General features: G+C 38.6%; 1 protein-coding gene across 14 annotated transcripts in view; it reads left to right on the forward strand.

The window, feature by feature from the left end:
* Nucleotides 1-964: 964 nt before the first annotated feature.
* Nucleotides 965-27,714, forward strand: part of SYNRG (synergin gamma) — a 91,551-nt gene continuing 64,801 nt past the window's right edge. For 11 of the 14 annotated variants that reach the window (XR_012913057.1, XM_012781046.3, XM_012781204.3 and 8 more), the window contains exons 1-3: nt 965-1,129; nt 12,946-12,986; nt 16,468-16,589. Coding sequence is in view for 13 of the 14 variants with exons in the window: in XM_012781046.3 (XP_012636500.1) it covers nt 1,053-1,129; nt 12,946-12,986; nt 16,468-16,589 (240 nt within the window). In the remaining variant the exon portion in view is untranslated. The remainder of the gene's footprint in view (nt 1,130-12,945; nt 12,987-16,467; nt 16,590-27,714) is intronic. The other 3 variants (XM_012781124.3, XM_075994380.1, XM_012781480.3) reach the window with 1 other exon arrangement.

A 27,714-nucleotide genomic window follows, 5' to 3' on the forward strand; every position in this document is an offset into this window, starting at 1 on the left:
CGGGGTCTTGCTCAGGCTGGTTTCGAACTCCTGACCTTGAGCAATCCGCCCGCCTCGGCCTCCCAAAGTGCTAGGATTACAGGCGTGAGCCACCGCGCCCGGCTACCTTGATTTTTTATCTGTAAAATGCTAATACTCTTAAGGACACTGACGATTTTTAAAAATGCACACAAATTTCCTGACCAGTGATTTATTTGACCAAAAAATAACTTATTACAAATTCCCAGTAAAAAAATTCCTTGAGGCAAGATAATTATAATGAATCCGTTACTTGACTAGTAAACAAACAGCGGTCTGATTAGAAAAAAAAATCACAGTAAAAAATATGCCCAGATAGGTTCAGAGTAATTATGAACTGCCTTCCAAACACCATTCATTGTTTTGCCCTTGCCTGCAAGAATAGGAAAAACAAAGGACTAGGTGGCACTGTGGCAGAACCAAACACAAAAGTAGTGCATCTTGGAGGTTTTTTATGCGTACTGGGTTTATGTACTCTTTGTTGGTTTACGAAAGTAATTTTTAAATACTTTCAGAGTCTAAGACGGGTGTCAAAGTGGCTGCGGAGTTCCATAGAAAGGGGAGAGAACTGATTACTAATCAGTGCAGTACGGCTATCAAAGGGCCATCTAGGATCCATCTATTCCTTATGAGTAAAACAGTAACAATAAAAGAACACCCGTGTACCCACCATCCAGTTTAAAAATCCACTCTTTCTCTAACCGAGATGACCGAACAGATGCGCGTTGCCGCTTGGCCGCCATCTGGGCCCTGCAGAGGGCCCTGCCAGACAATGAATCAGCTTCTTAGGGGGCGTCCAAGCCGGCCCCACCAACCCCAGTGCCAAACTGCACCTGCAGGACCCCTGGCGGCGCCGGGTCACGTGACGAAGGCTCACCGCTCCTTCTCTAGAACCGGGGAGTCACGTGAGCGCACGGCCCCGCCCCGTCGCGCGGTCCGCGGCAAGGTGGGGCCTGGCGTTTGCCCCGGAAGTGGCTGTCTTCTGCTGACAGCTGCTGATAAGGTGGCGGCGGCGGCGGCAGGCCAGGAGTAAGATGGCGCTGCGGCCGGGAACGGGATCTGGCGGCGTCGGGGCCGCGGGAGCTGGCGCGGGGGCCGCCGGGGGAGGCAGGTGAGCGTGAAGAGCCGGGTGGGAGCCCTGTGGGACCCCCTGACCTCCACCGCCGACGCAGGGCTGGTCTCCGCAGCGGCTAGGGGTGCTTGGCAGTTATGGCGGTTTTCACCAGCTCCGACCCTCTTCCTTGGCACTGGGCTGCGGGAGAAGGGTCGTCTTCCCGGGAGCAGCTGGAGCCTGGGCGCCCGACGCCTGTGTTTCAGGCTCGGCGCACCGGCTGCCTGGGGTTCAACGGGGAGCGGGCGCGAGCCCCGGCTCGGAGAGGGGAGAAGGAGCAGGGGAGTGTCCGCTCGGCGGGGCTGGCTAAACGGGGAACCCGGACCCCTCTTTTGTAGTCCTGACTGCATCTGAAGCGACCAAGTTCCCCTTTCCCAGGGCTTTCTGAGCTTCACAAGAGATGTTGCAGGGAAGGCTCTGAAAAATCCCCTCACAAACCTGGAGGAACTGTTTCCAAGATGTGTGTGTAGGATTTGTGTTTGCCCCTTTTAGAGTCCTCCTCTTTATTATTTTGTTAACACATGACATACAGCAGGAAAATCTGAAGGCCTTTGAATTAGTAATTGCCTTGAGATAGAGCTCTTGGCTTGTAGGTGTAACTCTTGAGACCTGTTAAAAGGGCATTTTAAAGCAACAAAAAAAAAAATCCACTGTTAAACAGCAGTTTCGCATATATTAGAATAAAGCTTCCAGACTTTTACTGAGCTCTTAAACAAATTTGCCCTCTGTCATATTTGAGCTAATAACTGCCCGTGGTTCCTATACCCTGAATGGTAAGGGAGATGTACACTTGCAACTTGACCAGTTCATTATCATTTAAGGAAATATTTTATTCCAGAAAGTTTTCACACCACTTTTTTATAGAAGTGACCTAGTCTGATTTTGTTTTATTAGCCTACACACATTTGGAGGTAAAATTAGCCTTTTATTTTCAGTGTCCTAAATTATCTTCATAAAATGAAGTGTTAGTTTTTTGATATGCAATTTTAGTTTTGAACACTACAGAAGTGTAAGATCTTTTAAGTTATCACCTCTTGCAAGTGCTTGCTTATATATATGCTAGGAAATAAGAGCAGTTGCCATTCAATAAACCACCTCTGTGCAGCCCCATTTTCCATTTCCTCTGTATATCTTTGACTTTAGATTTAAAATTTTCACTTTCTCTTTTGTTCTGCTTCATTAGAGTTTTCCATAAATATTTGGTATAAGTCATTTTCTAGCTGGAGAAGAAAAAAAACGTAATCTCTCCTCTGTTTCTTTTCTATACATGATAACAGTTTCTAAAATGTTCCTGAGTGGCATCAATTTGGTCAAGTATATGATTAATCATGGCACCTAGTTCTAGGAAAATAGAAACTTGAAAAGAATTTGATATTCTAGGCCCAATTTTTTTGTTTACTTTTTAAAAACATGTTTTTGTGTGGGGAAGGCCTCAGGTGCAGAAAGTTGAGTGGACCATTCCCTCATTTAAATGGAGAAAATCCATGAACTATAACTAACCATATTTCATGCATGCTTCTCCCTATTCCAAGAAACTAAGCAAAACGCAATGGCATTTTCCAGATTTAACATTAGCCTGTTTGATTGGTATCATGAATGGGCTTCTTTAGAATAAACGGTAGAGTTGTATAAAGGAAAAATTTCCCCAAGAGATGAGATGTATAATTTTTTTAATCAAGTAAGGCAGAAGAAAAAGTTGAAAGATCTGTATTAGTCTGTAATCATGCAACTGGTAGTTATTGAATGCCTATATAAGTAAGGTACTGTTCTTAATGCACTATAATGAATTAAAAAGATATCCAAGACATGGCCCCCATCCTAGGAGAATGCACAAAGTAACTGGTACAAAGTGAAGAAGAACAAAGAGGTCCCATCCTTCTGGGATATTATCATTTGTCAGCTTGTCCATATTTTCCTGCTCTTCTATGGGCTTCCTCATGTTCCACTGCTTTTAGGACATTTTTGCATATAGAAAACATTCTGTAAATATTTGTGGATTGCAGGTATATTGAAGGCAAAAAAATGATATTTCAGCTAGGCAACTGAGGAAGAAGTCAAGAGATTGTCATAGAAATGGGAAGGCCTAGTGAACACTACGGGAACAACATACCTGCAGTGCCAGATTGTGGCACTAAGTAAGGAGAAGAATTTTGTGATATAAAACTAAGAAAGTCGTGCCAAAACTAGAGAGGGCCTTGAGTTCAAACTAAGAAAATTCATGGTTTTAACTCTAGGAGTCATCTTTCTAAAGGACCGTATAATAATGGTTGTTTAGGACGATACATCTCACCTGTGCTGCCTGAGATGAATTAGAAGTCTGGAGGTGGAAAGATCCATTAGAAGTCTTTATATAGGAGTCTGGGCCTGAGAAGCCAAGGCCAGTAGCAAATCTAGGTTAGTAGCAAAAGTAACTGAGAAGGAGGCATGGATGAGACAGGCATGTGATAAGTAGAGCTCACAGATAGATCTGCTTTCATACTGAAACATCAGTAATACAAGACTTAGTGGTTTTACCTTTGAAATCAAATTGTTGGTCATCTTGCTACCCAGTTTTTTGCCAAGCTTCAGCTGTCTTACCAGTGACTTAGCTACCTGTCTAACCAGTCTTTAAGCAGGTTGATTGGTATTATCTGAATATTTTAGAGACTCGTGAATGGTACATAGGTCACTAAGCAGTTTGGGTTGCTAAAGTTTTACTACAGTAAATCATGTTTGTCTGTAGTGTTGATTTTTTATTTTGTTGGTTTTGTTTTCAAAGTAACTTGTACATTTATACCCTGTGTTCTTGTCTGTGTGGTTTACTTAGTTGGGACCTTGGCAAACTTGGTTCTGTGTCCTCATTTGACAGAGGACAGGGTATTAAGGGGATTGCATGGCCAGGGGATTAAGGATGATTGCACGGAACTTCGCAGTTATTTTATGGCAGAGCTGGAAAAAAGAAAATATAACACAAGTTTCCAGTTTTTACAAAGCCATACTGTTAACACATTGCCACATTTGAAAAACAAAATTGTTTTTTCCTTGGGGCCACAGTGTTTTATTACAAAAATAGAATAAAAACTTATAAAACAAAACAATCTTTTCTAATTTAATGAAAAATTTGGAATTATTTTCTGTGCATGAGTAATCTGCAACTTCAAAAATAGTTCACCTGGCTCCCAAAGTGAAGAGACATGTGCGTTACATATGCTTCACCAGGCCCCAGGCTCAAAACTAGCGTGAGTTAAATACAACTCATGTGGCAGTTAATGTGTTAAATCTTTAAGGCTGATTTTTAAAAATCTTGACTGGTTGATTACTTAAATGCATTCATTGCTCCTAAATTTGTCCAGCTTAGTATATAAATAATGTTTTTAAAAACTGAGTACAGTCATACCTCATTTTATCATGCTTCACAAACATTGCTTTTTTAATAAATTGATGATTTGTGGCAATCTTGCACTGAGCACGGTGCCATTTTTCCAGCAGCATGTGCTTATTTCATGTCTCTGTCTCATTTGAGTAGTTCTTGCAATATTTCAAACTTTTTCATTATTATCTGTTATGATAATCTTTGACTAGTGATCTTTGATGTTGTAATTAATTTTGGGTACCAGGAACCCCACCCATGTAAGACCACAAACTTAATTGATAAGTATTTTATGTGTTCTGACCATTCTGCCACTGGCTGTTCCCCCATCTGTCTCCCTCTCCTTGGGCCTCCCTATTCTGTCACAAAACAATATTGAAATAAGGCCAATTAATAGCCCTACAATGGCCTCTGAGTGCTATAGTGAAAGGAAGAATTACACATCTCTCACTTCAAATCAAAAGCTGAAATCATTAAACTTAGTCATTAATCATGTTGAAAACTGAGAGTGGCCAAAAGCTAGGCCTCTTGCACCAAACAGCCAAGTTGTGAATGCAAAGGAAAAGTTCTTGAAGGAAATTAAAAGTGCTATTCTAGTGAACACAAGAATGATAAGAAAGTGAAACAGTCTTTTTACTGATAGGGAGAAAGTTTTAATGATCTGAATAGAAGATCAAACTAAGCCAAGCATTCCCTTAAGCCAAAGCCTAATTAAGAGCAAGATCATAATTCTTCAATTCTTTGAAGGCTAAGAGAGTGGTGAGGAAGCTGTAGAAGAAAAGGTGGAAGCTAGCAGAAGTTGGTTTATGAAGTTTAAGGAAAGAACCAGTCTCTATGATACAAAAGTATAAGGTGAAACAGGAAGTGCTGGTGGAGAGGCTATAGCAAGTTATCCATAAGATCTAGCTAAGATAACTGATGAAGGTGGCTTCACAAAATAGATTTTCAATGTAAACAAAAATAGCCTTCTGTTGCAAGAAGATGCCATCTAGGACTTTCACAGCTAGAGAGAACTCAATGCTTGACTTTAAAGCTTCAAAGGACAGGCTGACTCTCTTGTTAGGGAGACTAATGCAGCTGGTGACTTTAAGTTGAAGCCTGCGGTCACTTAGCATTCCTAAAATCCTTGGACCCTTAAGAATTATGCTAAGTCTGCTCTGTCTGTGCTCTATAAATGGAAAAACAAAGCCTGGATAATAGGACATCTGTTGACAGCATGATTTACTAAATATTTTAAATCGATTGTTGAGACCCCAGGAAAAAAGATTCCTTTCAAAATATTACTGATCATTGACAATGCACTTTGTCAGCCAAGAGCTCTGATGGAGATGTTTAAAGAGGTTATGTTGTTTTCATGCCTGCTAACACAATATCCATTCTTTAGTCCATGGATCAAGCAGTAATTTCCACTTTGAACTCTATTATTTAAGAAATACATTTCATAAAGCTTTAGCTGCCATAGGATAGTGATTCCCCAGATGGGGAAAACCTTCTGGAAAGGATTCACCATTCTAGATGCCATTAAGAACATTCATGATTCATGGGATAATATCAAAATATTAACATTAATGAGAGTTTGGAAGAGGTTGCTTCTAGTCTTCATGGATGACTTTGAAGGGTTCAAGACTTCAGTGAAGTAAGTAATTGCAGATGTGGTGGAAATGGCAAGAGAACTAAGCAGTAGAGCTTGAAGATGTGACTGAATTGCTACAATCTCAAGATAAAACTTGAACAGATGAGGAATTGTTTCTTATGGATGAGCAAAGGAAGTGGTTTCTTGAGATGGAATCTCCTCCTGGTGAAGATGCTGTGAACATTGTTGAAATGACAACAAAGGATTTAGAATATTCCATAAACTTAGTTGGTAAAGCAGTGGCAGGATTTGAGAGGATTAACTCTAGTTTTGAAAGAAGTTCTACTATGCGTAAGATGTTATCAAACTGCATTGCATGCTACAGAGAAATCTTTTTGTGAAAGAGTCAATCTACATGACAAACTTTATTGATGCCTTATTTTAACAAATTGCCACAACTACCACCCTGATCAGTCAGCAACCATAAGCATGGAGGCAAAAGACCCTCCACTAGCAAACGGATGCTACATGCTGAAGGCTCAGGTGATGATTAGCATTTGTTAACAACAAAGTATTTTTTAATTAAGGCATGTACCTTTTTTAAAACATAATGCTGTTGCACGCCTAATAGACTACAAGGTAGTGTAAACATTTATGTGCACTAGGAAACCAAAACATTCATGTGACTCATTTTACTGTAATATTCACTTTATTGTGGTGATCTGGAACCAGACCCACAATATCTCCAAGGTACTACCAGATTTCAACTTGTAATGTAAACCTTTTGTCCAGTTAACACATTACTTAGCTACTACATCTTGTGTGCAGTTCAGAACAGCTGTTCACTCTTCAGGCCTGTCTTTGAGTGCAGGCCTGCTTGTCAGCAGCAGAATTTGCCTCTGATCCAGAACCTCTAAAGACTGTAATATATACACACAACCAAACAGATGTTCAACTAGAACTCTCTAAACCACCTTACAAAATTCTTTGAAAATTAAAACATTTTAGAGCTAGACTCTAAAGTTTGGTTTTTAGCATTTTTCCTGGGGAGTGGGGATGGTGTAATGGAAAAAAATAGGTTATCGAACCAAACTAGGGTCTGCTTACTTGGGGCAGCTGAGCCAGACACTCAAGCCGAGAGTTGCAGCAGGAGAAAGAGGCATTTCAGTTGTATGGTGCCATGCAGTGAGAACAGGCAGCTAATGCTTAAGACCCAAATTCCTCAATGGCATACAAGCTAGGGTTTTTAAAGGCCAGGGGTACATTTCAGGCAGGCAAAATTGTAAATCAATACATGGAAGCTATATGATACATTGGCCTGACCTGGAAAGGCAAGATGCCCTGAAGTGGGGGCCTACAGGTCATTGGTAGACTCAGGGGTTCTTGGATTAGCAGAGAGGAATATTACGATGAGTGTGACTATTCCTAGCCCTTAAGGGAGGGATTTAGGGAAAAAAACAGCTTGTTAGGCCATCAGAGTTCAATTCCTCAGTTCCCTGTTATCCTCATTTTCCATCTGAAAAACAACTCAACACAAGTTATGAAGCCATCTGATATGGTTTGGATGTTTGGCTCCTCCAAATCTCATTTTGAAATTTGATTCCCAGTACTGGAGGTGGGCCCTGGTGGGAGGGGCCTGGGTCATGGGAGGGCGAATCCCTCATGAATGGCTTGGTGCCCTCTCTGTGGTGATGAATGAGTTCTCACTCTATTAGTTTATGCTAGACCTGGTTGTTTAAGGAGTGTGACACCTCCCCCCCTTGCTCCTACTTTTGCCATGTGACTCACCTACTCTGCCTTCACCTTCTACTTCTACTTCCCTGAAGCCCTCACCAGAAGCAGATTCTGGGACCATGCTTCTTGTATATATAACTGAATCCAAGCTTGTACCACTCACTGCAGAACAAACTTGAGAAACAAAGTGTTGGGGCAAGGAAAGCGAATATTATTTGGAGAGCCAGCAAACTGAGAAGATGGCAGATTAATGTCCCAAAGAACCATCTTAAGTTAGTTTGAACTTTAGGCTCCTTTTTATGTTGGGAGTTGGGCAGGGGGCAGCATTGCAAGAGGTAATGGAGGACTGCAGACATCTAGGTATCAGTGAGGGTCTGAGGAGGTTGTAAAACCGCTCTTGGTCAGTTAACTTTGGAGGTCATAGGTCAGGTCACACGTGTGTTCCATTTATAAATCTTTAACATAGTATCATTGCTTCTGTGTATACTTTGCTTATCTCCCTGGGAGTTAGTTTTAGGAAAGGGATGGTTCTCATCTTTCTTCTAGCCTACATGCAGAGCTAAGCAGAAGCGTTTAACCCAAAGGCTACTGTGTTTCCCCAAAAATAAGACAGGGTCTTATATTTATTTTTCCTCAAGAAGACACACTAGGGCTTATTTTCAGGGAATGTGTTATTTTCCCCTCAAAGCCTTGGCTTGCAGCACGCACAGGATGGCCGGGACCCGACAGGGGGAGCCGACCTTGGTGGTGGGGCTGCCCGCACCTTTCCGGTCACCTTTGGGATAGTGGCTGTCACGATGGGGCAGATGAGAAGGGCTGCTTGTCTTCTTTACCGCTCCGTGACGACTTGCATGGGTTGTGCTGATGCACTGAGTAGCCATGCCCATCATTAGGTCTTATTTTCGGAGTAGGGCTTATATTGTGCAAATGCTTAGAAATCCTGCTAGGGCTTATTTTATGAATAGGTCTTATTTTCAGGGAAACATGGTATTACACAGGGGCTCAAAGCAAAATGGAGCTACTGGTAGTTAAGACTCTCTTCCACTGTTACATCTAGTCTGCAGAACTGTGAGCCAAATCAGCCAGTTCTTTTTATAAATTACCCAGTTTCAGGTGTTCCTTTTTATCAGTGCAAAATGGACTAACACAACACCTTTTAGTTTCCATAGGGAACCAAGAGGCCTTGTGACTCTGTCTTGCTTGGAGAACCGTTGTCATTTCCATTCACTTTTCAGGGCTAGCTAGGCGCCCAGAACTTCCCCCTAAGGGACTAAGGATTTTCCTTTAATTCCATACTTGGGGAGGCCCTTCAGGGAAACAAGGAAACATGAAACAAACATATTCTGTTTCAAATGCAAGAACACATAAATTTGGCATACAATTCCTAGATTTCACTAGACTTTCTAAAGACTATCTAGAAACTTTCAGTTCAGATCATTGACTCCTCCACAAGAGTCTTTTCCCACTAAGTTTTCTTCCTTGATTTGTCCCTTTTTCTTTCCAGCCTCAGAGAAGGGAGTTCCACTTCCTTTTCAAAGGAGACACCTTTTGCTACCTTGCTGTGTTAATCTCATTTCCTCAAAAACATGTTTTATTAATCACTGAGTGTATTTTTTGTTTCCTAAATCTTTCTTTCTTCCTGTAGGTCTCTTCCTCTGTTGAAACTGCTTACTCAAAGATCACCATTTTCAAAAGCAATAATTTATTTCTTAATACTCATTCTGACCAGCTTTTCTACAGCATTAGACACTGGTAACTACTTCTCAAAATTTGGTCCTTCCTCAGTTACAACTGAGTTATAAATCACTCCCTTGGTTCTCAGTGCCCATTCCCTTCTCAGTTTTCACTGCAACAGTTCTCCAAGATTGTTCTTAGTGGTCTTCTTACTAGATGTACACAGTTCCTTGACTATTTCATCTGTAAACAGAGATTAATTTTTTTTTACTTTTATTTAAAAAGGACCTAGTAGATTTATCCAGATCTTTTTCCTGAGTTTGAGTTACTTTTCTGATTGCGTGCTAGATTGCTTCTCATGAACACATTCCTACTGCTTTTCTCCCTGCTACTCATTGGGTTCCTGTCTTCCTTCAGTGACCAGCATGACCATCCTTGCATTTGCTCAGGCACAGTGTCTCAGTGTCATCTTCAGCTCTTTCTGCTTTTTCACTACTGTTCCCCATCCTGGCAGTTGCCAAGTCCTATTTTTTTTTTTTTTTCTTGAGACAGAGTCTCACTCTGTTGCCCAGGCTAGAGTGAGTGCCGTGGTGTCAGCCTAGCTCACAGCAACCTCGATCTCCTGGGCTCAAGCGATCCTACTGCCTCAGCCTCCCCAGTAGCTGGGACTACAGGCATGCGCCACCATGCCTGGCTAATTTTTTGTATATATATTTTTAGTTGGTCCATTAATTTCTTTCTATTTTTAGTAGAGACAGGGTCTCTCTCTTGCTCAGGCTGGTTTCGAACTCCTGACCTCGAGCAATCTGCCTGCCTTGGCCTCCCAGAGTGCTAGGATTACAGGCATGAGCCACTGCGCCCGGCCGCCAAGTCCTATTGATTATTTCTTTTGCCTATCTTTCATTCACGTCTACTTTTCCATCCCTACTATGATACTTTAGTTATGACCTTTGTCATCTGTTGTTAAGATTTTTTTTTTTTTTTTTTTTTTTTTTTGAGACAGAGTCTCGCTTTGTTGCCCAGGCTAGAGTGAGTGCCGTGGCGTCCTAGCTCACAGCAACCTCAAACTCCTGGGCTCGAGTGATCCTTCTGCCTCAGCCTCCCGGGTAGCTGGGACTACAGGCATGCGCCACCATGCCCGGCTAATTTTTTTTTTATATATATGTCAGTTGGCCAATTAATTTCTTTCTATTTATAGTAGAGACGGGGTCTCGCTCTTGCTCAGGCTGGTTTTGAACTCCTGACCTTGAGCAATCCGCCCGCCTCGGCCTCCCAAGAGCTATGTTGTTAAGATTTTTGTGGTTTTGGTGGCAATTAAGTGCAGTTACAGCCCTGACATGCCCTGAATGCTTAAAATCTGTGCCAATGAGAAGAATCTGGAAGTACAGGGGGCTCTGCTGGACTGGGCTGCAGGATCCATTTAAGTAATAACAGTAAGAACTAAAAGCTACTAGTATTTGAGGGCTTACTACCAGCCAGCCACTTTCCTAGTGCCTTGAATACATTACCTCATTTAATCCTCACAGCCTTCATGGGAGTCATTGCTGCTGGAAGCCTTCTAAATATACAGTGCCCTGTAGAAAAACCATAAGTACTGGGCAGTCCTAATCCTCTTCCCTGGGATTAGAAGCCCTCGGAAGCCAGGGCCAAGGCACATGCAGGGTGAATTAGGTCGAGCTCACCTGTATACTCTCACTTCCCCTTTTTTCTTTTCGACTTTTACCTATTTTTTAAATTTTGGAAGTAATACTTTACAGTAAAAAAAATAAAAGTATATAAAGTTAGAAGGAAAATATCACTGTCTCCTATTCATTTCCTCTTTCCTCCCCCATGATCACTGTGAACAGCTGGGGTGATCCTGGACTTTTTAACACATATAAATAAACATATATGGCTTTAAAAAATAGGTATGGGTTACCTTTTTACTTCCAGTCTTCTCTGCCATTCTCTGTTACCAGAGTAACCACCTAAAGCACATTTCTGATCATATCACTCTCCTACTTAGAAACCTCTGGCATTAGAGAAATGCAAATAAAAGCCACAATAAGATACCACTTCATACCCATTAGGAGGCTATCAAAAAACCCAGAAAATAACAAGTGTTGGCAAGGGTGTAGAGAAATTGGAACCATTGTGCATTGTCAGTGGGAATGTAAAATGGTACAGACGTTGTGGAAAACAGTTTGTCAGTTTCTAAAAAAGTAAACATGGAATTACTAGTAATTCTCCTAGATATATGCCTAAAAGTGTCAAAAGAGGGACTCAAATATATTTGTGTACCAATGTTCTTAGCAGTGCTATTAACAAAAGCCAAAAGGTAGAGACAGCCTAAGTGTCCATTAAGAGATCAATGGGTAAACAAAATGTGGTGTATACATACAATGGAGTATTATCCAGCCATAAAAAGGAATGAAATCTTAATACATGCTACAATATGGATGAACCTTGAAAATGTTTGCCTAAGTGAAAAAAGCCAGCTGCAAAAGGGCAAGTATTGTATGATTCCATTTATATTAGTACAGGGTACCTAGAATAGCCAAATGCATACAGACTGAAAGTAGAATAGTGTTTGCGAAGGGCTGGGGAGAGGAATTATGGGGACTTACTGTATAATGGGTACAGAGTTTCTGATTGCGATGATGGATAACTTCTGGAAGTGGATAGTGGTGATGGTTGCTCAGTATCATGAATGTCCTTAGTTATGCCACTGAATTATACACTTAAAAATATTTAACATGGTAAAATTATGTTGTATGTTACCATACAACAAAAAAACTTCTGACAATTTTATATATTCAAAATAAAATTAAACAGTTTGAATGTCCTCTACAATCTACTTTTTAATCATGTACCTAATATTTTACCTAAATTCATTTCTCTGAGTATCCCTGCATCTCTGGCCTCAGAGTTTTTGCTCAGACTATATAGTGTGCCTCTATTTTCCTTTAAGATTCAGCTCAAAAGCTACCTCCACAAAACTAACCAAGGTATAATTCATTAAAATTAATCTTTTTATTCTCATCTCTATTAGTATTTTGGACCTTTCTTATAGCAGTTAGGACATTTTTATCCTGTGATATAGTTATTTGCCTCCATCTGTGTCTTCAACATTGGGAGTCATTTCAATCCTTTCCTATAGTAGACACTCAATAAATGTTCACTGAATTGAATCTAATCCAGCCCTCTCATTTTATGGTTCATTTTATGGATGGGGAAATTGAAATCCAAGGAGGTCACATAGTGACAGAACCAGGACTAGTTTCAGGGTCTTCTGGCTTCCCTTTGAAAAATTTTCCTTCTGCACTTACATGTTGATTGTTGTTCCTCGTATGGATGTTCAGTATGTATTGATGTTGGGCAATTCAATATTGCAGAACCAACACCAGGCCCTATCTACGATTCTTTCATCCATGGAAAAAGTTAGATGTTTTATTTGGAATCTTTGTACATAATGAAGATTATGATGTATTTTTATTCTGTTTTCAGCTTCATGTTTCCTGTTGCAGGTGGAATAAGACCCCCTCAAGGTATGTAAAAGCTTAAGTTTTGAACTTTTGTTTTTCACTGTCATGTTTCTGAACTTGAGGATTAAATGGGTAAATAGAAATTAAGTTCTATTGCTGCTAAATAGAGTACAATTATCCTACAGTCTTAAATCTATATGGCAGCTACTCTTAAAATTTCTCAAAAATTGTAAAATCTGGGGAGTAATAAGGATCATTCCTTATTTCTCCTAAACTTACATAGACATTATTTTGGCAGGTTGCTATTTAACCTCAGAGATGAAGGGGACTTTCACAAGAGTATTTAAAGAATAGGTGACGAAAGTGAAATGAGTTGTAGTTCTCTTAATGATGTCTTTCTCCTTCTATCTAGTTTTCTGCTACATTATTAGTGCCATTGGGCAAGGGCAATGCCAGTCGTTTGCCCATCAGTATCTCTAGCACCCAGCATGCTGATTTGACATAATAGGTTCTCTGTAGATGTTTGTTGAATGAATAAATGAACCTCTTTATTTTACAGCTATTTTTTCTTTATATGATATTATCTTATTATAAACATGCACATAAAAGAGATCACATTGTGATTCAGCTTAAAGTATTTAAGTCTCAAAAAATTAAATTAAAAAATAAAGAATTTAAGTCTTAGTTTTATTCCTGTGAGTTTCTTTATTAGATATACCTTTTCTCTCTTGGTCTCAGACTAGAACCCACCAGTATCAATTCATGGATTCTCCATAGGACTCCTTGGGGCAAAGACCTGTTTTGTTCACTGCTGTGTCCCTTAAGGACATTCAAAGAAACAGTAGTGAAGGTATATAATCTTGACCCTAGCTGTTGTGCAACTGAGACACAACTTTGAAAGAGGAATGTATCTGCCCTTCTCTTGCTGTTTTTTGCTCACTTCTTCTCCCCTGTGACATCCTCCTCTTTCCCCCACACCAGTCTGCCTCTGAAAACTGGCCCTTCTCACAAAGCCAGTGTTGACCAGTTATGGTAGACTTGCTAGAGAAACAGAGACTCCTAGATCACCAGTAGAGATAAAAGATAAAGAGCAACTGAACAGCAAGTGGTCATTGGTTCATCCTGACTTTGTCTCCATTTATAATCAGTGTTGGAGGTTGAGTTTCAGGTAAATTTTTCCAAGGGTCAGTTGTATTCTTTTCACTATGTTTTCATTTATGCATTATTCAAACTATCCATAAGTAGTTGTGTCCCAGATTGAGATCAAATGGTTTGAGATCTGTTGTTTAGGAGGTATTACAAAGTTATGTGTTCATTATTATGGCTTGTAATTTTGCATTTTTGTAAATGTTCAAGTAAAAATCTACATATGGAGTGAAGGAAGCAGACAAGAATAAATCCCAAAAGGTTGCCTGATATTTTTTCTTCTGGAATTTGGAATTGGTTAGGAGATTTTTTTTTTTTTTGGACAGTGTATGTTAGAATGGACTTTTTGATCATTTGAAGGCTTTAAATTATTCACGGATCATTTCTGAAAGCATATACAAGAAACTGACAGCAGAGGTGGTCCACAAGATCATGCGTATTTGAACAGGAGACGGGAGAGATGAACACTTATTTTTCACTGTGTATACTTTTGTACCTTTAAATGTTGTACCAAATATCTGAGTCACCAATTCAAAAATAAAATACATTAAAATAAATTTTAGGTTCAAAGAAATAAGAGGAAATATATCTTAACTGTGGCTATATTCAATCCGTGTAGTCTAATTCTCTGTGACACCTTGTAGTCTTTGCATTTGGTGTTCTTTTGTCTGGAATATTCTTCCCAAATATCTGCCTGGGTTGCTCCTTTATTTCCTCAGGTCCTTGCTAAAATGCCACCCTGTTGGTGAAACCTTTTCTGACTGTCCTATATAAAATAGCAACCACTCCATTTCCCCTTGCCCTGCTTTATTTTTTGCCCTAGCTGTCATCACCACCTGATGTGTAGTTATTTTTTAATTATCTATGTCCCCTAATTATAATGTAAGTTCCATGAGGGCAAAGACCTGGTTTTGTTCACTCCTGTGTGCCTGGCATGGAGTAGGCCCTCAAATATTTGAATAAGTAATTGCATGAATGAAGGAATGATCTGCCTCTAACAGCTGTTACTACAAATGTGGATATCCATGCTTCTGAAATTAAGCTAGATATAAATAACCTAGAAGGTACATGAAAACTACAAGATAAACATAGTATACTTCCCAGACATTTAATCTTTTAAATTGAAAACTTGATAAAAAGCTTCTTTTAGTTGAATCAACATGGATGTAATAATGTGATAAAATGCAAAATTAGAATGAAATTTGCTCACCAGTGGTAGGGATTTTGTTTTATTCACTGCTGTATACCTGGCATATAGAACTGTGCCTAAGATACAGTAGGCATTTAATATTTATTAAATCCCCAAAAGGATATATATTCACTCTCCTCTGCTCTTGGAAAAGTTTGGCAGACACTAATCACTATAAATCATACTTTCACAATAGTTTCCTGCCGTTGCCTTATATATTTTTCATGCTGATGGCTGTTTTGTGGTAAATGTTATATTAACTGTTTATGTAAGGGAAGGGAAGAAGAATAACATTTCTTTGAGCATGTTAAGTATTAATCCAGATGAGAAACCAAGGCACAGAAAGAAGTTAAGCAGATTGCACAAGGTCCCATAAAGTTCATAAGTGGCATTTCTAGTTGGCTTGCAGAGTTCATACTCTCAATTGTTATTTTGTTAGTTATCTGCTGCTGCATAACAAATTACCCCAAAACATTAAAGAGTAAGTATTTTATCATTTTTACAATGTGTCTACGGGTCAGGAATCTGGGAGTGACTCTCCTGGGTGGTTCTTGCTGAAGGCCTCCCATGAGGGCTGCAGTCATCTGAAGGTTTCATGGAACTGGGAGGTCTGCTTCCAAGAAGGCTTACTCACATCGATGGCAAATTGATGCTGCCTTTTGGTAGGTGTCCTCAGTATCTCACCACATGGATTCTCCATACGACTTCTTGAGTTTTCTCGTGATGTGGCAGTGGCTTGTCCCAGAGCAAGTGATCCAGGAGAACAAGGAGGAAACTATAGTGTCTTTTAAAAACTAGCCTTGGAAGTTACACACTGTCATTTCTACAATATCCTGTTGGTTATACTGGTTAGCCCTATTCAGCGTAGAAGGGGGTGATACAAAGGTATGAATACCAGGAGGCAGAGAACATTGGGGGCCCCCTTGAAGGTCAAGTACCACAATTAGGCCATACTGTTGACTTTTTTAATATGTATAAGAATTCTATAGAAGAGACATTATCTTCATTTTTCAGATGAAATGTTGTAACTTAAGATCACACAGTTAAGTAAACAATGGTGTTGGAATTCATACTCAGGTCTATCAGGAGCCTTTGCTTTTTCTACTACATTGTACCGCCTTCCAAGTAACAAGTCATTTAGGTACTTATGGTTTTAAGAAAATAAACTTTAAAACAGGTTGACTTTAATAATGCCTTTATGTTTTTCAGCAGGCCTGATGCCAATGCAGCAACAAGGATTTCCCATGGTCTCTGTCATGCAACCTAATATGCAAGGCATGATGGGAATGAATTACAGCTCTCAAATGTCCCAGGGACCTATAGCTATGCAGGTACTTGCCTCTTTAGTTGATTTTTCACAAAGTTACTATTTGTTGTTATATGTCTACGTACTAAGAACTACATACTAAGAGCTTAATGCTATATTTAGAAATAAGTGTGGTCTGTCTCTTAGTGGCTTCTTTCAAACTTCATTAAAAAAAAACAAGACATCAGTTTAGGAAAATCTGGTGACTTCAATCTATTGCTCTCCCAACTGAGCTATGAATATTTCAGCAGCTAAGTGACTTCTTTATCTGACTTCAGGTTTAGAAGAATTTTAGAATGATATCTAGGAAAATTCAGGGACCTGATGCCATGAAGTAGGATTGTGAGAAGTAGCACTGTTCTCATGCAGGGAATAATACCATCAGTAGGAAGGCTCAGAGCTAATAACAACTTGCACTCTTTATATTGAATTATCTAATCCTCACAACAGCTTTTTAAAGAGCTGGCATCTCTGTTTTCCTAGTGAGGAAATGGGAGCTTTGTGAGGATACTCGCAGATCACAGTAAGCTAGGATTTGAACCTAAGTCTTCAGTACGTGTGCCCTTAACCATATTTTACATTGAATTCTCTCTCAAGAGCATTAGGAAGCCAATGTATATTTTAAAGCAGTAGAGTATATGATCATATTTGTATTTCAAAAAGATTATTCTGGGCTGGGCACAGTGGCTCACACCTGTAATCCCAGCACTTTGGGAGGCCAAGGTGGGAAAATCACTTGAGCCCAGGAGTTTGAGACCAGCCTGAACAGCATAGCAAGACCCTGTCTCTCTAAAAAATTTAAAATTAGTTATGGGGGCATGTGCATATAGAATCAGCTACTTGGGAGCCTGAGGCAGGAGGATCGCTTGGGCTCAGGAGTTTGAGGTTACAGTGTGCAATGATTGTGCCACTGCACTCCATCCTGGTCAACAGAGGAAGGCATTGTCTCTAAAAACAAACAAACAAAAAGGTCATTCTGACATCTTTGGGAAAATAATTGAAGTGAGAAAGGAAAGCTTGAGCAGATCCAGGGAGAATCATTAAAAGACTGATATAGGAGAGCAGGTGAGATGTTGACTTAAATTAGAGTGGTGGCAGATGAATAGAAAGATGGATGTTTTTGAGAACTATTTAGGAAATAAGATCAGTAGGGCTTGCCGAGTGATTGAATGTTGAAAATGGTATTAAATTGACTCCCTGTTTTCTGCATGAGCAACTAACTGGTAGTGCTATTCATTAACAAAAGAAACACTGGAGGAGATTGGTGGTACATAGTGACTTTGAAGAACTCATGAAACATTCCTAAGCTTACCTGGAGCTCAAGATTTTTCACTCTGGGTTGAAAATATAAATTTGGGAATCATCAGCATATATAAGGTAATTGATACTATAGAGGTTAATTGGAACATCCAAGAAGACTATAGATACAGAAAAGTAGTCCCAAATAGAGCCTTCAGGATTTCAGCATCATAAGAGAGTAAAAACAAAGGAAATTGAAAAGAAGCCACAGAGGCAGTAGAAAACTTTGAAGAAAAAAGTATGGGTTTTGGTGTCATAGAGACCTAAGATCACATCTTAGCTTTGTCACTTACTTGTAAAATGGGGAATGTAATAATACCTTGCCAGTCTGGTTGAATGAAAGGATTATATAAATCACCATATATTAGCATTGTACCCGGCACACAGTGAACTTGCAGGAAGTGGCAAAACATTTTTATTTCTTACATTAATAATATTATCAGGAATGATCTTTCAGGTGGCATTATATTATTTCATATTCTATCTTTAATATTCATCCGACTCTTCATGTTTCCATGCTTTCATTGGCTCACAGCCTCCATTTCTGGCTGAATCTAATCTTTTCTTTTTTTTCTTTTCTTTCCTTTCTTTCCTTTTTTTTTCCCCCTGTAGTCTTCCTCTATGGTCAAACATTCTTGCCTGAATAACAGTAATAACCACCATTCGTTGTTTACATGTGCTGTGCATAATGTCATTCAGTCCTCATAATAACTCTGTGAGATAGGTAGTATTTTTATTCCCATTTTATAGGTAAGGAAACATTCTTTCTTTAATAATCAGTAATAATAATAATATAATAGTTATAACCACTGTTTGTTGTTTACATGTGCTATATTCATCATGTGTACTATATCATTCAGTCCTCATAACACCTCTAGGAGATAGGTTATTTATTTATTTAATTTGTTTATTTATTCATTTTTTAAGACAGAGTCTCACTCTGTTGTCCAGGCTAGAGTGCAGTGGCGTCATAATAGCTCACTGCAGCTTCAAACTCCTGGGCCCCAGTGATCCTCCTGCCTCAGCCTCCTGAGTAGCTCAGACTACAGACATGCACCACCATGCCCAGCTAATTTTTAAAAAATTTTTGTAGAGATGGGGTCTCGCCATGTGCTCAGGCTAGTGGTGATATTTTTATTCCCATTTTCTCTGAAACTGCAGTCAGAGTTACTATTCAAGGTCACTCAACTTACTTCAGAGCAAAGGTTTAAACCAAACCTATTTTATATTTCAGATCCTGAGTTCTTAACTATCAGCGTTTTCCAAACTTCAGTCATTTAAGTATCACCTTCACGATTTTTGCCATGAATTATTAATATTTTTAATTGATTAATTTTTAACATAAATTCTAAAGGAAAATTGTATATTGTTAAATAGAAAATCTATATTTATTATAAACAGATGATAAACAAATATGAAATAAAAATGATATCAAATTCTAGCTAGATATTGTTACTTATTGGAGTATAGAAACCCGAGACTTACTTTTTCTTTGTTTAAAAAAATTTGGCCAGGCGCCATGGCTCACGCCTATAATCCTAGCTCTCTGGGAGGCCGAGGCGGGCGGATTGCTCAAGGTCAGGAGTTCGAAACCAGCCTGAGCAAGAGTGAGACCCCATCTCTACTATAAATAGAAAGAAATTAATTGGCCAACTAATATATAGAGAAAAAATTAGCCAGGCATGATGGCGCAGGATTGCTTGAGCCCAGGAGTTTGAGGGTGCTGTGAGCTAGGCTGACACCACGGCACTCACTCTAGCCTGGGCAACAAAGTGAGACTCTGTCTCAAAAAAAGAAAGAAAAAATTTACCTACAAATGATTCAGCAAAAGAAAAAAAAGTGTATATATGTAGAGAGACAAAGAGCAAATAGGGCAAAATGTTAACATTCTTCTTAAAATTTTCTGAGAAGTTTTAAATTTTAAAAAGTGGGAGGATTGGATTTAAAAAATCAATAACATGGCCAGGTGTGGTGGCTCATGCCTATAATACTAGCACTCTGGGAGGCTGAGGTGGCAGGATCGCTTGAGGTCAGGAGTTCAAGACCAGCCTGAGCAAGAGCAAGACCCCATCTCTACTACAAATGGAAAAACCATGCGCTGAGCATAGTGTCACATGCTTGTAGTCCCAACTACTCAGGAGGCTGAGACAGAAGGATCACTTGAGCCCAGGAGTTGGAGGTTGCAATGAGCTAAGGTGAAGCCACTGTACTCTAACTGGTGCAACAGAGGGAGAGACTGTCTCAAAAAAAATAAAATAAAAAAATCAATAACACATAAAAGAAGACATATAAGGGAATCTGAATGAGAGTTACCAGAGAACTGAAGAACATTTTCCTACTGTTGTACTGACTGTACTACTGCACCACTGGCCATGATCATAGATGGAGAAACTATATTAAAGCAAATAATGTTACATAATTTTTTTTTAGAGTTGGTGACTGAAATTAATATTATCATGATTTAGTAAGTACAGCCTAAGATTGGGTTCTTCCATTTGTATCTTTGTATCTTTATAAATCATCATCTTCAACTGTAATGGCTATTAAACCTAGTAATCAAAATATAGGAGTCTGATTTGAATAGCTGAATCCAAAGTGTTATATTATTTTTTTTTTAATTAAAATTGGCCAGGTGCAGTGGCTCATGCCTATAATCCTAGCACTTTGGAGGCTGAGGCAGGAGGATTGCTTGAGGTCGGGAGTTTGAGACCAGCCTGAGCAAGAGCAAGACCCCATCTCTACAAAAAACAAAAAAGTTAGCCAGGCATGGTAGCATACCCCTATAGTCCCAGCTACTTGGGAGGCTAAGGCAGGAGGATTGCTTGGGTCTAGGAGTTTGAGGTTGCAGTGAGCTGTGATGATGCCACTATACTATAGCCTGGGCAAAAGAGTGATATCCTGTCTCAAAACAAAACAAAATAGAAAGAATTATGCATTCACATTGCTCACACTGAAAAATAAGCCAGAGCAAAAAAGGATTTTTACTGTTAATAAATATTTTAAATGCCATATACTCTATTTTATTTTTATGTAATACTTTATGATTTTCTATTTCTGTGTTTTGCCATTATACGATATATTAATATAGTAGCACAGGTATATAATTTATAAGTAAGTATTAGGAGTTCATAATCAGAATTTTAAGTTGAAACCATTATCATGTTGAAGTCAGTTATGCAAATACAGCTTCTCTGTTGTGTTTGAAGCTTCAGTAAAACTTCAGAGTCATTTATTTCCAGTAGGAAGAAAAGGGGAATATATTGAGATTTTTAAGTCCATAGTCAGCTTTCACTAGGTTATGCTATAGAAACAAACAGTTCCCAGATCTCAGCGACTTATCAAAACAAAGGTTTATTCCTCACTTGTAATATATATCCTGTATGGGTTGGCTCTGACTCTGTTCCATTTTTTCTTTTATCCTGGGACCCTTATCTGGGACATCTCAGTATCTTGGCATAAGAAAATGAAATGGCTAAACCTTGTGATGTCTTTTAAAGTTAACACTCAGAGGTAGCATTTATCAGTCACTTCTGCTCACCAAAGTAATGTGGCCAAAACTAACATCAGTAGGAGAAAAATATACCAGAAGGATTGTAAACCATATAGGGATGTGTTATCCTCTTAGAGTAAAGGCAGAAAATACTTGGAAACAATCTGCCATAAAATACAATGTATTATAATATTTACCATAGAATACAATGTATTATGATATTTACCATAGAATATAATGTATTTTTAATTAAGATTTAGTAAGCTTACTGTTGAATCTTAACAACTGATACAAATTTTAAATCATTAATTTTCACACTAAACATTATTTTATGACTTAAGTAACCTGAAAAATGTTTTTAAAAAGTTTAAAACAACAAAAAACAGTAAGGATCTCTAACATGCAGAATAACAAAAAAGTAAACTATCAGATGTTTGTGCCCAAATAATTTTAAAATTATTCTGAAACATTTTAAGCATATTGGCAAGGATATATGAACATGTGTAAACCTATCACACAGTTTTAGCAAAAAATTTTTTTAACTTTTTATTTTGAGATAAGTTTGTGTGTGCACACTTGTAAAAAATAGCACAAAGAATTTCTTTACCCAAACTGGTAAAAACTTGTAGAACTATAGTATATGGTCACAACCAGCATGCTGACATGGATACAGTCAATATGCAGAACATTTCCATCTCCCCAAGGATCCCTTCGCCTTGCCCTTTCATAGCCATACTCACTTCCCTCCTGCCCCCTCCTTTCTCTTTTGCATTCACTAATGTGTCCCCCATTTCAATAATTTTGTGGTGTTGGCCCGGTGCGGTGACTCACACCTGTAATCCTAGCACTCTGAGAGGCCAAGGCAGACAGATCGCTTGAGTTCAGGAGTTCAAAACCAGCCTGAGCAAGAGAGCCAGACCCCCCATCGCTACTAAAAATGGAAACAAATTAATTGGCCAACTAAAAATATATACATTCCACAGACCCATTCAGTCTAAAAAAAAAAAAATATATATATATATATATATATATATATATATATATATATATATATATACACAAAAAATTAGCTTGGCATGGTGGCGCATGCCTGTAGTCCCAGCTACTCAGGAGGCTGAGGCAGGAGGATCACTTGAGCCTAGGAGTTTGAGGTTGCTGTGAGCTAGGCTGGCGCCACCGCACTCCAGCTAGGGCAACAGAGGGAGAGTCTGTCTCAAAAAAAAAAAATAAAATTGTGGTTTCAAGAATGTTATATAAATTGAATCACTCACCTTTGGGGATTGATATTTTTCATTTAGCATAATTCCCTTAAGATTTATCCAAATTGTTGCATGTGTCAATAGTTCATTCTTTTTTATCACTGAGTATTCCCTGATGTGGTTGTAGGACAGCTTGCTTAACTGTTCACCCACTGAAAGACATCTAGGTTGTTTCCAGTTTTGGGGTATCACGAATAAAGATTTTTGTGTGAACATAAGCCTTCATTTCTTGGGGTAAATGCCCAAGAATGCAGTTGCTGGGTTGCTTGGTAGTTACTGCATTTTTAGTTTTTTAAGCAATTGCCAAACTGTTTTCCAGAGTAGCTGTATTATTTTACATTCCCGCTAGCAATGTATGAGTGATCCAGTTTCTCTGAATCCTCCTCAGCATTTAGTGTTGTCACTATTTTTTTTATTTTAGCTATTCTGATAGATGCATGGTGATATCTCATTATAGTTTTAATTTGCATTTCCCTAATGGCTAATGATACTGAACATCTTTTTTTTTTTTTAGACAGAGTTTCACTCTGTTGCCCGGGCTAGAGTGCCGTGGTGTCAGCCTAGCTCACAGCAACCTCAAACTTCTGGGCTTAAGCAATCCTTCTGCCTCAGCCTCCTGAGTAGCTGGGACTACAGGCGCACACCACCATGCCCGGCTAATTTTTTCTATATTTTTAGTTGGCCAATTAATTTGTTTCTATTTTTAGTAGAGACGGGGTCTCACTCTTGCTCAGGCTGGCTTCGAACTCCTGACCTTGAGCGATCCTTCCACCTCAGCTTCCCAGAGTGCTAGGATTACAGGCATGAGCCACCGTGATGGCTGGACATCTTTTTATGTACTTATTTTTCATCGTTACACTTTCTTCAGAAAAATGTCTTTTCATATCTTCTATTTTCTGATTGCGTTTTTTAGTATTTTATTGTTGAATTTTTTTTTTTTTTTTTTTTTTTTTGAGACAGAGTCTCACTTTTGTTGTCCAGGCTAGAGTGAGTGCCGTGGCGTCAGCCTAGCTCACAGCAACCTCAAACTCCTGGGCTCAAGCGATCCTTCTGCCTCAGCCTCCCGAGTAGCTGGGACTACAGGCATGTGCCACCATGCCCGGCTAATTTTTTTTTTATATATATATCAGTTGGCCAATTAATTTCTTTCTGTTTATAGTAGAGACGGGGTCTCGCTCTTGCTCAGGCTGGTTTTGAACTCCTGACCTTGAGCAATCCGCCCGCCTCGGCCTCCCAAGAGCTAGGATTACAGGCGTGAGCCACAGCGCCCGGCCTTTATTGTTGAATTTTGAGAGTTCTTTATATATTATAGGTAGTAGCCCTTTGTCAGCTATGTGGTTTGCAAGTATTTTCTTCTTCTCTGTAGCTTGTCTTTTCACACTCTTAGGGTCCTTCACAGAGCAAAAGTTTTAAATTTTGATGAAATCCATTTTACCAATTTTTTCATTTTATGTATCATACATAGGTGTAAGTCTAAGAGTTCTTTGCCTTGCCCTAGATCCTGAAGATTTTCTCCTATGACTTTTCTAAAAGTTTTTATGATTTTATATTTTCCATTTAAATCTATAATCCATTTTAATTTTTTTGAGACTTGGATTGAAGTGTTTTTGTTTTGTTTTTAATATATGTGTGTCTGATTAGTTGAGCTCCATTTGCTGAAAAGCTATTCTGCATTCATTGAAATGCTTTTACATTTTTGTCAAAAATCAGTTGGGCATGCTTGTGTGGATCTTTTTCCAGGTTCTCCCTTCTGTTCCACTGATTTATGTGTCTACTCTACCAATAACACACAGCCCTGATGATGGTAGCTATATGATAAGGCTGATTGCTCCCACATTATTATTCTTTTCAGAGTTCTTTTAACTATTCTAGTGCCTCTACCTTTTCATGTTGATTTTGGAATAATCTCATCTATATATCTACAGAAACTCTTGCTAGAGTTTTGATAGGCATTTTGTTAAACCTTTATGTGAATTTGGAGAGAATTGACGTCTTTACTATGTTGAGTCTTTTTTTACTATGTTGAGTCTTCTAATATGAACGTGGTATATCTCTTCATTTATTTAGATCTTTGATTTCTTTTATCTGCATTACATAGTTTTCAGTATAAAAGTCCTGTACATGTTTGTTTTGATTTACATCTAAGGCTGGGCGCGGTGGCTTCCGTCTCTAATCCCAGCTACTCCAGAGGCTGAGACAGGAGGATCACTTGAGGACAGGAATTCAAGACCAGCCTTGGCAACATAGCAGGCCCCTGTCTTTAAAAAAATGAAAAAAAATTCAACCAGTTGTGGTGGTGTGTGCTTGTAGTCCCAGCTACTCAAGAGACTAAGGCTAGAAGATTGCTTTATCCTAGGAGTTCAAGGCTGCAGTGAGCTATGATCGTGCCACTGCACTGCAACCTAGGCAACAGAGCAAGACCTCATCTGAAATAAATAAATAAATAAATAAATTTACATCTAAAGTATTTTGATATTTTTGAGTAATTATAATATTTTCAATTTCAGTGTCCATTGCTAGTATATAGAAATACAATTGATTTTGTAAGTTTGCCTTATATCCTTCAACCTTGCTGAACTCATTAGTTCTAGGCATTTTTTATAGATTCCTTGGGATTTTCCATGTATGCAGTCATGTCATCCCTTTATCAAATTTTAACACAAGACATTTGCTTCACATTTTTTAAAGAGTTGAAAAATATGGTTATGATTCCCTTCCTCTACTTCCTCAGAAGTAGTTATCACAATCATGAATTTCATGATTATTGTTCCCATTTATAATTTTATATATTTATTGTTGTGTATGTTTATATATTCATGAGAGCAATATAATATTTTCTATGTTTTAAATTATACATACTTGTCTGCATCTAATAATTATAATAAGTGCTATTTACTTATGTGCTGGACAGTGTTCTAGGTGCTTTACACACATTATTTTTTGTGTTTTTTAGACAGGATCTCACTCTGCCACCCAGGCTGGCATGCAGTGGCATCATCATAGCTCACTGCAACCTCAAACTCCTACTCAGCCTCCCAAGTAGCTGGGACTTGTCTTGCCACCACGCCTGGCAAATTTTTTCTATTTGTGGTAGAGACAGGGTCTGACTCTTGCTCAGGCTGGTTTCAAACTCCTGAGTTCAAGTGACCCTCCCACCTTAGCCTCCCAGAGTGCTAGGATTACAGGTGTGAGCTACAGCACCTGGCCCATGCATTGTCTTAATATTTTTCTAGACCTTAAAATAATTCTTCACTGTTTCAGTGGTGTACATTTTTTTTAAAGTTTCAGGAATTGTTTTTATAATTTCTAAAAGGATTTGTTTAATTTGAGGGAAACACATGATTTCTTTAATAAACATTTAAGATTAAAATCAAGATTTTATTCATGTTAAAAAAACTTTATTAAAAAACTAGATTGATGTTCATTGATGGATGAATGGGTACACAAAATGTAGTATATGCATGCAATAGAATATATTCAGCCTTAAAAAGGAAGGAAATTCTGACACATGGTACAATATAGATAAAGCTTGAAGACATGCTAGGTGAAATAAGCTCGACACAAAAAGACAAATAATTTTATGATTCTACTTATATGAGGTACTTACAGCAGTCAAAATTATAGAGACAGAAAGTGGAATGGTGGTTGGGAGGGAAATGGGGAGTTATTGTCTAATGGGGACATAGTTTCAGTTTTGCAAGATGAAAAGCATTTTGGAGATGAATAGTGGCAATGATTGTGCAACAGTATGAATGCATTTAAGGATGCTACACTGTACACTTAAAAATGGTTAAGAGAGTAAATTTTATGTTGTATGTATGTTTACAAAATTGAAAAAATAGAATGATGAAAATATGAATATATTAAATCCAATGGTGTGAGTATAATCTTTACCCTCAAGTTATTTAACTTTTGATAGTTCCAGTTACATTCAAGTATAAGGATTAAGCTTTATTACAAATAGATCCTTCATCTACTGTAACTGTGACAACCCAAAATAAGTGACTGAGGAAAAGATCTTAGTCAGTGGAGGTTTATCAAGCCAAAGTTCGAGGGACAAGCCTGGAAAAACCACAGATAAGTCTGTGGCATTTTTCCAAAGGGGAATTTGAGGGGGGGGGGGGAGGAATAGGGCATACAGAAAGAAAAGGGAGCATGGGAATGGGCAGTGATGCAAAATGGTTAAATTCATATGAGGCCAGGAAAACTTACATTTTATATAAGATAAAGCAATTGCTAGAAGAGAACAGGGAGTGAAAGGAGCATCAATTATGTAGATGTCCTTGGGTAGGTGGAAGAATATTTGATCTTATCTCTGTTCTGCACCTGGGAAGATAAACTTGTAATTCATTATTAGTGTGGAATGAAATAGATTTTAGTTTAGGTGCTAGGTTTAGCTTGCAGACCCACAGTTACAAATTGCATGTCCTTGCTTATGGGAGGCCAGCAAGGATTTTCCTTCTGAATGATTGGTGGGGTAGTCCTTGCAGTTACCTTTCTGTGAGGATCTGGCCGGTGCATAATGTTGGTAACAGCAATTCATTTGGAAGGAGGAGTTACATGACTCAGCCTCTAGGCTTGACATTCTCCTTTGCATAAGGGGTGGAGGTTGGTCCTGAGGTTTTTATTTTTCTTTAAAATTGAAAGTAACTCTCCTGTAATAGTGGCCTGGGCAATTTGGACAAATAAAGAAGCTGGGTGTTGTATATATGTTTAAAAAATTGATCAGCTGGGTGAAATTTTTCTTTTAAAATATACTTGATTTAATATGTTAAAGAGACAACACATTAGGTATTTCTCCCAGGAACGTTTTCTCTTCCTGCACTTAAGGACCCTAGTATAGGTGTGCCAGAAAAAAGAGAAAGAGAAATCGTAGAAAGATACACTTACAGACTCAGATAAAGGATGAGGCTGTTTTTTTTTTTAACTAGGAAAATGAGAATAGCTGAAAAAATAATTTCACTTTCTTCTTTATCTCATTTGTGATTGAGAAGACTATTCAGTAAATTATGGGAGATAGCTCCCCCAAAAATATCTACTTAAAAGCATCAAATTATTTAAATGGTACTGAAGATTCTTGGGCTGAGATCTGGGAGAAAACA

This window comes from Microcebus murinus, chromosome 18, assembly GCF_040939455.1.
Source record: "Microcebus murinus isolate Inina chromosome 18, M.murinus_Inina_mat1.0, whole genome shotgun sequence".
NCBI lineage: Eukaryota > Metazoa > Chordata > Mammalia > Primates > Cheirogaleidae > Microcebus > Microcebus murinus.